Source organism: Cervus elaphus, chromosome 28, assembly GCF_910594005.1.
Source record: "Cervus elaphus chromosome 28, mCerEla1.1, whole genome shotgun sequence".
Lineage (NCBI taxonomy): Eukaryota > Metazoa > Chordata > Mammalia > Artiodactyla > Cervidae > Cervus > Cervus elaphus.
This window is the reverse complement of record NC_057842.1, coordinates 51,214,396-51,227,398: the sequence shown is the minus strand read 5'-3', so window position 1 is coordinate 51,227,398 and position 13,003 is coordinate 51,214,396. Positions and strand designations below refer to the sequence as shown.

At 39.7% G+C, this 13,003-nt stretch overlaps 1 protein-coding gene across 1 annotated transcript in view; it reads right to left on the bottom strand.

The window, feature by feature from the left end:
* Positions 1 to 13,003, bottom strand: part of MCHR2 (melanin concentrating hormone receptor 2) — a 62,752-nt gene that overhangs the window by 30,177 nt on the left and 19,572 nt on the right. Inside the window, 3 exon segments of the mRNA XM_043890151.1 lie at positions 8,156 to 8,427; positions 8,430 to 8,500; positions 10,962 to 11,081. Of these exon segments, the coding sequence (XP_043746086.1) occupies positions 8,156 to 8,427; positions 8,430 to 8,500; positions 10,962 to 11,081 (463 nt within the window).

The window sequence follows — 13,003 nt, the reverse complement described above, 5'->3', positions numbered from 1 at the left end:
TGTTCAACTTAGTACTAAAAGTCTATTGAGGCAAGAAAAAGGAATAAAAGACACCAAATTGGAAAGGAAAAAGTAAAATTTTTTTCTGTCTGCAGATGACATGATCATATATGTAGAAAATTCTAGACTCAACAAAAAACTGTTAGAACTAATAAATGAATTGAGTAAAGTCTCAGGAAAATACAAAATCAACACGCAAAAATGAGTGAAATTTCAGTGCGCTAACAACAAACTATCCAAAGGAGTTAAGAAAACAATCCATTTACAATACCAACTGAAAGAAAAAAATAGGAATAAACTTAACCAAAGAGGTGAAAGGCTTGTATACTGTAAATCAAAAACATTGATGAAATGAGTTCAATATTAAATGAAACTCCAATAGAAACATATCCTGGGTTCATGAACTGGAAACAGTAATGTTAAAATATCCATATCACCCAAAGTGATCTATACATTCAGTGCAATTCCAAATCCCAATGACATTCTTTACAGAAATGGAAAAAACAACACTAAAATTCATATGCAAATACCAAAGATCCCAAATAGTTAAGTGAAGTGAAGTCACTTAGTCGTGTCCGACTCTTGGTGACCCCATGGACTGTAGCCCACCAGGCTCCTCTGTCCAGGGATTCTCCAGGCAAGAATACTGGAGTGGGTTGCCATTTCCTTCTCTATGGGATCTTCTGGACCCAGGAACTGAACCCAGGTCTCCCGCATTGCAGACATAAGCTTTAACATCTGAGCCATCAGGGAAGGCCCAAATAGCTAAGGCACTCTTAAATAAGAACAAAGCTGGTGGCATCATAACTACTGATTTCAAAATATATTAAAGGGTATAATATTCAAAACAATATGGTACTTGTACCAGTGAAACAGAGTAGAGAATCCAGAAATAAATCTATGCATTTATTGTCAACTAATTTTTGACAAGGTGCCCAGAATACACAGTGGGGAAAGGAGAACCTCTTCAATAAACAGTATTGGGAAAGCTGGATACCTTCATGCAGAAGAATGAAACTGGGCTTTTATCTCACACCATATACAAGTATCAACTCAAAACAGATTATATAAATCTAAGACCTGAAGCTGTAAAACTAGAAGAGAAAACATATGGGAAAATTATCTTGACATTGGTCTTGGCATTGGTTTCATGGGTATGACATCAAAAGCACAGGCAATTGATGTTTGATCAAATAAAAATGCTTCTGCAAAGCAAAGAAAAATGAAATGAAAACAAACAAAAAACCACTAAAAAAAAAAAAAAAAACCACACACAAAAACCAATCAATAGAGTGCAGAAACAACCTATTAAATGAGAGAGAATATTTTCAAATCATATGTCTATGGGAGGGTTAATGTCCAAAATACATAAGGAATTCAAATAACTCAGAACAACTTGATTAAAAAATGAACAATGGGCCTGAATAGACATTTCTCTAAAGAAGACATACAAATAATTAACAGAGGATAAATTGCTCAACATCATTAGTCACCAGGGAAAGCCAAATCAAAATGATAATGAGATATCACTTCATACCTGTTAAAATGGCTATCACCAAAAAGACAAAAGAATGTTTGTCAAGAATGTGGAGAAAAGGGAACCCTTATACACTGTTGGTGGGAATGTAAATTGGTCTAGCCATTATGAACAGCGGTATGGTGATTCCTCAAAGTGAGATGGATGAACCTAGAGTCTTTTAATACAGAGTGAAATAAGTCAGAAAGAGAAAAACAAGTATTATGTGTTAATACGTATATATGGAATCTAGAAAAATGGTACTGATTAATGTAGTAGAGAATGGACTTGTGGACACTGTGGGGGAAGGTGAGGGTGGAATGAATTGAAAAATAGCATTGGCATATATACACGATCATGTGTAAAATAGATAGTGCGATGTTGCTAAATTACACAAGGAGTCAACTCTGTGATGACCTAGAGGGGTGGGATGAGGAGAGGAGGAAGGCTCGGGAGGGAAGGGATATTTATATGTAATTATGGCTGATTCACGTTGTATGGCAGAAACCAACACAATTTTCCATCAGTTAAAAAATAAACAAAATTTAAAAAAGAAATATAAAAATAAAATTGTTATAAAGAAAAAATAGAACTGCCACATGATCCATCAGTCCCACTTCTGAGTACATATCTGAAAAAATGAAGTGCTCAGTAATAATTAAATTTATTAGCAAAATATAGATATTTGTTTTGAAGTTTTTCAGGGAGGTAGCAAATGTATTCAGTTTTGTAAGTTAAGGAAAGCACCCCACTTTATTTAAGATGCTACAGAAACAACTGTATTCTCAGTAGAAATCAGGCAGTGTTTTATAAAATTTTTTTACTTTTGATTAGGGGGTGACTTTATACTTTTAAATAGGATTTTGATAGAAGAGAATACCTTTAAAGCTGTATCCCAGAATTGCATTCCTAATAATAGTGTGATGAAACCCAGGATAACTTTTCATCCTCAAGAAACTCAAAGCTTTATTTTCAGGATGTAGTATTAAGATTTTCAGTTGTTAAGGTAGCAAGTGCTTGTGGCTTTGTTGCTATAGAAATACAATTGATTTCAAAATTATTTACATTTTTTCCCTCAAACTTGTGCCTGAAAAAAGTAAAACATTTTATGAGGTGTTTAAATCTATTTTGATCCTTTTATATGATTTATTTATGTGTTTGGATTGAGTATTTATTAGCAGTGAGGAAATCACTTGGTGGAGAATTCTTTCATTGAGTAGTAGAGATGAGCGCATGTAATCTTAGAAGAAAATGCATCAGATGTTGATTGTCAGTCTTGTTTTTTTCCCCTCACCTTTGTGATGTGCTTTTTCCCATGATGGTGTTTCTGATGGAGTGCAGTGTCCTGGTAATGTGAACATTTATTGTTGTATTTTAGTTTCCCAACGGCATATCAGTGGCACATTTTACAAATCCATTGACTTTTGTTTTAATTGTGTTGACGTGTTTATTTACCCTTGGCTGTGCTAGGACTTCATCGCTGTGTGGGCTCTCCTCTGGCTGCAGCGAGCGGAGGCTGCTCTCTAGTTGCGGTGCACATGGGTTTTGGTAGTTTTGGTGTGTGGGTTCAGCAGTTGCGGTTCCCAGCCTCTGGAGCACAGGCTCAATAGTTGTAGCACACCGGCTTCGTTGCTCCACCGCATGTGGGATCGTCCCCAACTAGGAATAGAGCCAGTGTCTCCTGTATTGGCAGGCGGACTGTTCACCACTGAGCCCCCAGGCAGGCCCTTCCACTGTAATTTAGAGTTAGGAAACTGCTGTATATTGTTTTCTGGTTCACCCAAGAAGGTAGAGTTGATCTGCAGGAAACAGGAGACACTGGATATCCAGTCCTTGAGATTGGATGATGTCTTAGGCAATTACAAATTTTTTCATTTCATTGGAGCCCAGCATGGGGGTAAATTGTTCTGTAAATGTTGTTTAGTTGTTAGATCTATTGCAACCCCATGGACTGTAGCCAACCAGCTTCCTTTATACGTGAGATTTCCCAGGCAAGAATAATGGAGTGGGTTGCCATGTCCTTCTTCAGGGATCTTCCTGACCCAGGGATCGAACCTGCCTCTCCTGAATTGGCAGGATTATTTACCACTGACCTGCTAGGGAAGCCCCTCTGTAAATGCATATTAAGTGATAAATTTGCAAACACCAGAAATCAGAATACCAATTTAGCCTAGTGTTTTGCATGGACTATAGCTGTGTCTGAGCTAATAGCTGAAAGGGCAAATGAAACAATTTGCGGCTATCCCTTTTGGGTGAAGTCAGAAAGGAGTTATAGTTATAGGCTTAACCTTAGGTGAGGGAGGAGGCTACCGATAGAAGGAACCAGACTCTTGGCATAGAGAGGTGTCAACAAAAAATGGGATATTAAAAGAAGATATTATTGTTTTATATTTTGCTCTGGGCTCATTTCATTGAGCTTTTGAAGTAAATGGAAAATTAATCTTTGCCTTCCTGACAAGAAGTCCAAAGCAATCAGGAAGACTTGGATATTTTTTAAAAAATGTACAACTTTTAAAACATAATTCAATCCAGTCTTAATTTACTCACTGAAGCCTCAGCAATTTGTTAAGGCCATTTGGTGTGGATTTTTTCTTACTAGTTGTAAGAAAATCTCAGGGCTGGTTTCTCTCTGCTCACATTAGGTACAGGTCTCTGGGCACACATTGGACTGTGTTAAAAATAATTTGATCTAACTGAGGTTCATTTGATAGTCTCTAAAATATCTTTCAGGTCCAAGGTTCCATGATCACTGTGACATCATACCTTTTAAAAGCAGTAATTCCTGGGATGTCAAATGTAATGCAAGTGCCTAGATTTCTGAGAATCTGGTGTGATGAGTGCCTTCAGACAATTAGCCATACTTATAACATATTTGAATAATTATTAAATCTTCACTAATTCTTAATTGTTTGTTCAGGAGAAACTATGTTAAGGAAATATGAAAATTTTTACATAGGAAAATATTAAGAATAGAAGTGACAAGCTAGAAATAAATTAATATACAAATAATTTTTATTCACTGATTTGTGTTAATCAAAATTTAAATAAGTCACCTAAAATTGAATAAGTATGGAGGAGGGACACAGTTATGAGTTTACATAATGACAAATACCTAAATATTAATTAGATAAATGAAACTGATCATTGATTTCTCTTGAAAGTAAACATGCATACATATCATCAACACAAATACAAAATACACAGAAAAATCTTTGTCAGACCACCTCTGCCAATCTGCATGTATATATGTTTACGCATAGAAAAGCTATATAAAGGCAGAAAAATAAATTTAATAGTCATGCTTTTTCTTTTATACTTTGATTAAGTGCTAACTTTTTAAAATAAAACTCTTAATAAATTTAAATTAAAACAATTCACTGACCACTTTATATACTGGACTTATGTGAGGCATGTTGGAAATGTTATTAGAAAACTGTCTGTTGGTTTAGCCATTTACATTTTTAGAGTCATATATTTTCCATATTAAAAAGACAATGGAGGCAAACTCTTCCATTGCTTTTCAATGATCAAATAATAACTTCTGTTTATTGTGATAGGCCCTGTTTATTTATAAGACCCGTTGTGTTGGGTCTTCGGATGTCAGGGTTATTCACTGAACCCTGATTGCTGCACCTTAGAGATTCGAGAATGAAGCTTCCAGGAATTGTAGCCCCAGCGCAGCTTCTGATGGAAACTATAAAAGAACACCCAGCCTCTGTGCGTGGCTCTAGAACTCAGTTACAGAACCGAAATATCTCAGATATGACCTGTCTCAGTTTGTAGTTCTCGCACTGTTTATACAACCTTTCATCCAGATATGCATTTGGATATTACCTTGTTCCAGAATGGTCTCCATAAGATCTAGAACCAAGTACATTGGGTTAAAAGTCATTTGTCTTGATAACTGAGATATAAAAGTGGAGATCAGGTTATTAAAAATCTGGTTTCCATGACTCTTTTATATAAAGGGCTGATTATTATTAAAAATCAGCATCAGTTTTAAATGGCCATGGAGCAAGCAGTTTTAAGTATTTAGACAAAGGATGTGGGCTTACAGATTCAGCCCCAAACAAAATAAAATATTTACCTTTGTTGAGAGTGTTGGCTTTAAAAGCATTTTTTCTTACTATATCAAAGGGCATATTTTATACAAATCAAAAAAGGAAAATACAAACATAATGAACATCTATGAGATTAAAAGCTAATTACTTTCTGCAGTCTTGGCCAAATATACACTCTAACCTAAAGAGGATATGCCTGAGTGGACTTAATATCCTAAAAAGTGAAAGTGAAAGTCACTCAGTCGTGTCTGACTCTTTGCAATCCCATGGACTGTAGCCTGCCCGGCTCCTCACTCCATGGAATTTTTCAGGCAAGAATACTGGAGTGGGCTGCCTTCTCCAGGGGATTTTCCTGACCTAGGAATTAAACTGGGGTCTCCTGCATTGCAGGAAGTTCTTTACTGTCTGAGCCACTAAGGAAGCCTAAATATAATGCAGATGCTGGTTTCTATCGCTTGTAGATAAGAGAACAAAGCTAAATGCAAAATAATATGCATAAACATTTCTTTAAGAATATGAGCTCATTTCTTTCAGGCTTAGTTCTTTTCCTGTAGGGGTGTAGGAGAAAGCAAAAGCCTAACAACAATAAAGCCCAGTTATTGGCTCTCTCCGAGATGATGGTACCGGTTGCCAAGCGGTGCCGGGAGGAGAGGCAGGTGGACTTGGGCGTCAGGCTCGCGCTCCTGATGTGCGGTGTTACAGCCGCCGCTTAGCCTTTCTGAGCCTCATTAGTAAACTGAGGTGAGCCTAACCTCCCAGGTGTGTCACATGTAATCTCACACGGTAGGGTTTCCCAGGTGGGCGCCAGTGGTGAAGGCCCTTCCTGTCAGTGCAGAAGATACAAGAGATGTGGGTTTGATCCCTGGGTCGGGAAGATCCCCTGGAGGAAGGGGCGGCAACCTACCCCAGTATTCTTGCCTGGAGAATCGCATGGACAGAGGAGCTTGGCAGGCTATAGTTCATGGGGTCGCAATGAATTGGATACAATTGATGTGACTTAGCACAGATGCAATCTTACTTGTTATATGTGTTCATCACATATAGTCATGCTATATGGTCATGCTAACAGGTAGGGCTGATTCTTGGAGGCATTAGCTTAGACCATATGAAATTGACATTTTTATAGATTTTAAAAATGGCCAAATTTCAGATCTCATTGTAAGGTGGTCCCCTCTTAGGAACCTCAAGGGCACTGTTACAGTGAGGCCATAGTCAAGGTCAATTTCCTTGGTGAGTTTTCACCTGATGATCAGGGATGGCCATATTCAGCAGTGACTAGTTTATAAGATACTGGAAATAACATTCACAGCCATGGAACTCTGGTCTCTTTGACTATCACACTTCCTAATGTCTACACAGACAAATATTTTATGTGTCACTAAGGTGAGCATGTTAAACTCACTGCATTTGCATGGTTACAGCACTGTTTCTGAGTCGCGGGGACACAAGAATCATGGACCACAAGCAGGCTAAAGCAGCCTGCTCTTTCTAATAATACCAATAACATAGGCAACCCTGTCTATATATTTTTTCTATTTTTTTAAAAAAAATTTTAATTGGAGAATAATCGCTTTACAGTATTGTGTTGGCTTCTGCCATACAACAACACAAGTCAGCCACAAGTACACACACATCCCTTCCCTCCTGAACCTGTCCCCCCACCCGCACGCCCATCCCACCCCCTAGGTTGTCCCAGAGCACCAGGTTAAGCTCCCTGTGCCCACACAGCGGGTTTCCACCAGCTCTCTATTTTACACAATAGTATGCATATGTCAGTGCTACCCTCTCAATTCGTCCTACCCTCTCCTTCCCCGCTGTATCCAAAGTCTGCTCTTTACATCTGTGTGTCTATGCCTGCTGCGCAAATAGGTTCAACAGTACCTTCAAAAACTAGGAATAAAACTACCATATGACCCAGCAATCTCACTGCTGGGCACATACCCTAAGAAAACCATAAATGAAAAAGACACATGTACGCCAATGTTCATGGCAGCACTATTGACAATAGCTAGGACAGAGAAGCAAACTAGATGTTCAGCAGCAGAGGAATGGATAAAGAACTTGTGGTTCACAGATACAATGGAGTATTCACTTCAGTTCAGTTCAGTCGCTCAGTCGTGTCCGACTCTTTGCGGCCCCATGAGTCGCAGCACGCCAGGCCTCCCTGTCCATCACCAACCTCCAGAGTTTACTCAAACTCATGCCCATGGAGTCGGTGATACCATACAGCCATCTCATCCTCTGTCGTCCCCTTCTCCTCCTGCCCCCAATCCCTCCCTGCATCAGGGTCTTTTCCAATGAGTCAACTCTTTGCATGAGGTGGCCAAAGTATTGGAGTTTCAGCTTCAGCATCAGTCCTTCCAATGAACACCCAGGACTGATCTCCTTTAGGATGGACTGGTTGGATCACAAATTTTTACTCAGTCATAAAATGGATGCATTTGAGTCAGTCCTAGTGAGGTGTTTGAAGCTGGAGTCTGTTATACAGAGTGAAGTAAGTCAAAGAGAAAAACAAGTTTTGTATATTAACAGAATATATATATATTTTGTATATATACAGAATCTAAAAAAATGGTACTGTCTGGACTTTTATGATCCATGTACTCTCCTCAAAGCTCTGTTTCAAGATGTTTTCCACATTGTTGGTTTCCTTCTCAGTCACTCTCCTTTGCACTTGAGACAGGCGTTTCTGGAAATTTCCACTCAGCAGGATGTAGAGAAAAGGGTTGATGCTACTGCTGGCATAGCTGGGACAAATGGAGAGGTGATATCTCAGATGGAAAGCCTCTGAGGGCCGCTCCACCAGTAAGTTCACCAGTTGCATCACGTGATAGGGGGCGGCACTCAGGTAAAGATCGCCTCCAGCACCAGCACCATCGTGGTCAGCTTCATCCCTCTCTGCCTTGGATCACTGGGATTGTAGCTGTAGGGGACAAGTTTGGAAAGACAGAACATAACCATAGAAATCATGGGCAATGATTCCCCAGAACTCTTTGGACAGTCCATAATAGCTCTGCAGTGAAATGCAAAGCCCATTTTTCTTCCTACTTATTCAGAGTGCTGTAAAAATACCGTTTTTCATCCCATTAAAAATTTCCCTGATTTTCCAAAGCTGGAGAATTTTGAGAAACAAAATAAATAACAAAGGACTTAATTATAATCCAAAGTATCAAATAAAGATGTATGAATCTACATTGATATAAATAATTGAATAATATGTGGGAGAAGAGACAAATCTTCTTTACAGAAAAATTCCAAATAATATATACAGATATTCCCCTTTCCAGGGGTCCAAGGTTAATTCTCACCCTCCTTCTTTTCCCTTTGAGGGTAGATTATACTTAACGACTCATTTTTCAAATAATAGACTAGAGAAAGAGATGAATACTAATTTTGTATCAGAAAAGCCTGGCAAATACTTTCTTAACCAGTGATCAAGATTAACATCAACAGAGCTGTCGTGTAGTTATCACACACCCCCCTGACATGTTGTGAGGAGGAGACTTCTCCTAAAATACATAACTAAAGTCTAATCGTGATATACCATCAGTCAAACCCAGATTGGGGGACAGTCTGCAGGATACCTACTCAAGTGCTTACTTAAGATCATCAAGGTTATGAAAAACAAGGAAAGACCAGAGGAGACAGCTAAATGCAGTGTGATCTCCTGGATTGAGTCTTGGAGCAGAAAGAGGACTTTCATGGTAAAACTGCTGCAGTTCAATACAGGGTAGAGTTTAGTTAGTAGTAACATACCAATGCCATTTTCTTTGTTTTGACAAGCGCATCATGGTAAGGTGTTAAGGGGGAAACTGGGTGAGGAATATATGGAAACTCTCTGTCCGATTTTTGCAACTTTTCTGTAAATTTAGATTTATTCTAAAATTAAAAAATACTTAAAATTTCCAGATTTTGTCCTCTTCTGTCATATTTAGACATTTCATAGAGATTTCTCTGGGACATGACTGAAACAGATGAATAAGCCTGGAGAATATTATAAAATAAAAGCATGGTAGCTGAAAGTCATTCTGAGATAGTGATTCTTGTGCAGCTCATCAGAGTAGGCTCCATTATTCCTCTAACTTATTGCCTTTGAAGGATAACTGGACAGTATGAACCTTGTTTCATAAGATGCTCGTAACATTTCTGAGAAAAGTGTTAGGAGCAGAGTGATCTGATTTGGAGAACTGTTTTAAAAGCGCTTGAGTATCCTCTCCAGCTGTCATGTCATAATATTCCATATGCTTCCATTTCAACCTTTTCACCAACTCAGCTCCCCATGATACATTTAGAAACTATCTTTTCCTGTAACTGTGGCTGCTTCCTGGTCTCATTGTAAATAGACTTCTTTTAAAATAATATAATACATCCAAAGAATTTAAAGAAGTCAATAAAAATGTCATGGGTCAATAGGCCACCTAAACCTCTGGTACCAGGTTCTGCCACAAATTTTGACTAATGGTGGTAAAGTAGTTCACATATTCTTTTTTTAAAAAAATCTTCACCATGTTATGTATCATGTATGGGGAAACCCAGCAACTTGTCTTTTCAAAAGAAATACAATGATATATTCTAAAGACAAATTTTAATAATGATCTATAACCTATAATTACTGACTCATTTGAACAACTTGATATATACAATTTCAGTGGAAAATAATTTAGATTTATTCATGTAGCTTTAGAGATAAGTTTATCTAAAGGCGGACTTCCCCAGGGGTTCAGCGGTAAAGAATTCACCTGCCAATGCAGGACACGTGGGTTTGATCCCTGGGTTGGGAAGATCTCCTGGAGAAGGAAATGGCAACCTACTCCAGTATTCTTGCCTGGAAAATTCCATGGACAGAAGGATCCTGATGGGCTATAGTCCACAGGGTCACAAAAGAGACAGACACAAGTTGGTTACTAAATGACAAACAACAGCAAATATTTAAAGATCGTTCCTAAGTTTATTGTCTTTAGGTAAGTTTTTGGCTTTATTTAGTCCTAATTGACTTTATTCTAAGTATTCAAATATTAATGAAATCCTGCTTCTCTACACTAAAAAGTCACAAAAATGAAAAGGCTATAAATTATACACAATATCTAGGATCTTTATATATGTACACAATTCTGCAAAATGTACAAATAAAACATTTAAATAACAGTGCTGATGACAAACATTCATTTTTATGAAACCATTACCTCATTAATTTCAATATTTATCACTGAGAGATCCTCAAATAGCTGCTTCAGAACATGACTTGTTTTCTGAAAATGCCTTACATAGACATTAATGCCCATATGTCTGAGCTTGGCATGTTTCAAGTGACTGTTGCTTAAGTTTCTTTTGTAGATATCATAGAATTCTGAATTGTTCTTTTAACAAATAAGGCATACACTTACCGTCTTGCATCCTTATTCTGTTGATACATGTCCCAAGTATAGCATAAAATTAAAATATAGTGCATCAAAATCAAGGGCAAAGAGAAAAAGAAACTTGGTATCATCAAATACAGAGTATACCTATAAAATGAGAGAGAGGACATGACTGTTACATTCACAATGCTAGAACTGACTTTCACGGTTTATGATTCTCTGATTTTTCAGGGACCAGAATAACAGTGCTTGGAGCAAAAGTTAAGGACCTCTGGGTCCTTTCACATCCAGAGGTGTGAAGTTATGCTTTTCATTATTCACAGACAACGGCTCTTCCCTCGCCAGCCCTTCTCAGCAGCCAACACTACTGAGTACAGAACGAGTGAGCGTCTTATTATTGTTATTACATTTAGTGTTATTAGCAACAAGAGGCCACGGGTGGCATTCGTTCTGTAGCAGGCGCTGTTCTGGGCGCTTTACTTATTTTAACCCACTGAATCTGTGCATCCCGGTGAATACAATGTCAGTAGCATCTTCATGTTGCAGAAGAGGAAACTAAGGCACAGGTTACAAGCCGAGTAAATTAGGCGGCTTGCCTACGGTTACTCACATAGTAAGTGGCAGAGGTGAGATTTGAAGCCAGTGGTAACCAAGGCTCCAGATGTCCTCTCAATGGGCACCCAGGAGGTGGGTGTCCATGCTTACTTGCTCAGTCTTTCTGACTCTTGTGGCAGCAGGCACTGTAGCCCGCCAGGCTCCTCTGTCCACGGGATTCTCCAGGCAAGATTACTGGAGTGGGCTGCCATTCCCTTCTCCAGGGGCATCTTCTCTGCCCAAGGATGGAACCCAGGTCTCCTGCAGATTCTTTATCTTCTGAGCCAGCAGGGAAGCCCCAGGAGGACCTGTTGTCAAATCAGCTATTATTTCCCGATTCTCCACCAGGGGGCGCTCTTGCGTGCGCCAGCTCCGTTTCTGCAGAGACTCCGGGTGTCCTTCCTGGCGGAACTCGGGTGACCTGTGCTGTATGCTCTGCTTGGTCGCTCAGTCGTGTCCGATTCTTTGTGACCCCATGGACTGTAGCCCTCCAGGCTCCTCTGTCCATACTCCAGGCGAGAATACTGGAGTGGGGTTGCCATGCCCTCCTCCAGGGGATATTCCCGACCCGGGATCAAACCCAGGTCTCCCACATTACAGGCAGATTCTTCACCGTCTGAACCACCGGGGAAGTCCCAAGAATACTGGAGTGGATAGCCTATCCCTTCTCCAGGGGATCTTCCCGACCCAGGAACTGAACGCGGTCTCCTGTATTGTAGGCGGATTCTTTACCAGCCGAGCTACCAGGGAGGCCCTGGAAGAAGGCAACCCGGATTGGGTGGGTGTGGACAGGGTGGCAGAGAAAGAGCTCCGGGACCACAGGGCTTCTGAACATAGCACGCTAGTCCCAGCCTTTTGTTCGTCTTGAGGACTTAATTCTGAGAGAAATAATAGAGGCTGAAACCTCAGAATGTCCCTTACCATAACCAGCATTAGGGAACAGAACCAGCTGTAGGTGCAAAATAGCTAGTCTTTGTTTATTCGACACAGGCCGAAGCCTTGTAGTCAAACGGTGAGCTTCAGGTCCTGCCCTCTTTAGACAGGTGGGGCCCAGGTTAATCTGTCAGCCCACCATGATTAAACATCACTTCTCCTTGAGATGGGCTGATGGTTTCTGTCTGTGAGTAGAGCCAGCACTGGTGTGAGAAATAGCAAATAAACAATCATGGTATTAATTTCACTGTTGCACTCCTCTGGAGATTTCTTGCTGCTGGATTCTTGGCCTTGTCAGGCCTCTGGCTCCATCCCTCTGGGGCTGTGTCTATGGGATGCAGAAATGCCCCGTCTGTTTGACAAGTGGTGGTATAGGAAAAAGGAATCTGCCAGACTGACTCGCCATAATGGATGTAAAAAGCACAGCACAATACCTGGCCCTTAGCAGGAGATCAAAACATTTCAGTTAGGGGTTCCAAATGCTCTGTTGAAAGTTTCAACTAGAAAAATTTTGACCTGGGTTCGATCCCTGGTCCAGGGAA